Source organism: Fulmarus glacialis, unplaced genomic scaffold (genome assembly GCF_000690835.1).
Source record: "Fulmarus glacialis isolate BGI_N327 unplaced genomic scaffold, ASM69083v1 scaffold32258, whole genome shotgun sequence".
Taxonomy (NCBI): domain Eukaryota; kingdom Metazoa; phylum Chordata; class Aves; order Procellariiformes; family Procellariidae; genus Fulmarus; species Fulmarus glacialis.
The window spans coordinates 975-1713 of NW_009226857.1; the positions used below are offsets into that span (position 1 = coordinate 975).

Here is a 739-nt window from a genome sequence, read left to right on the forward strand (position 1 = left end):
AAGGCTTGGGCATCTCCCTGGAGTACCGGGGCTGCTCCCCAGCCCCTGCCCCTCCTGGTGAAGCCCCCTCGGTGATCCCAGCCCTGCTGCAGGGCATGGGTGTCCGTGCTGCTCAGGAGGACGGGGGTGCGCGAGGAGGGCGATACTTCAAGGCAGTGCTTGCTTGCTGGCCCTTTACTCATGTCTCCCCAAAGTGCTGGGCTGGAGGCTCCCCGGTGGCCCTGAGGCATGGAGAAAGTCAGGCCCGGGGTGAGTAGCAGGGGTTCCTCGGCATCTCCGTGAAGGATTTCAGTTCGTAGGGGATCCCCGAGTCGAGAAGCATCCGAATGTCATCGTGAAGGTAGATCTTCCCCGACTTGGAGCTGTGAAACCTGGAGAGAAAAGCAGCCGAATGTCATCGTGAAGGTAGATCTTCCCCGACTTGGAGCTGTGAAACCTGAGTGGAGACAAGAGCAGGGTGGAGGGGCCTCAGGCTCCCAGGCAAGGGCGGGACAGCCTTGGTGGGGGGCATGACCCCCCTGCCAAGGTGGCCACGCTCCGGTTGCATTCAGAGGGACAGAGACCACTGCCCTTGGGCAGGAGGGTAGCTCCAACCTCCCCAAAAGAGCAACTGGTCCCTGCTCATCCCCAGGGCGAGGGGGCCAGGCTGCCATCCCCCCACTCTGGCCTGCAGGTTTGGGGAGACGGGGACACATGGGGTGATCCTGGGGCAGGCGTCTATCCCTCCCGGCCTGCCCTA

The 739-nt window shown here is 63.3% G+C and overlaps 1 protein-coding gene across 1 annotated transcript in view; it reads right to left on the minus strand.

The window, feature by feature from the left end:
* Positions 1-238: 238 nt before the first annotated feature.
* The window catches only part of FAM214B (family with sequence similarity 214, member B), a 6372-nt gene continuing 5871 nt past the window's right edge, over positions 239-739 (minus strand). Inside the window, 2 exon segments of the mRNA XM_009582951.1 lie at positions 239-420; positions 564-592. Coding sequence (XP_009581246.1) covers positions 239-420; positions 564-592 — 211 coding nt within the window.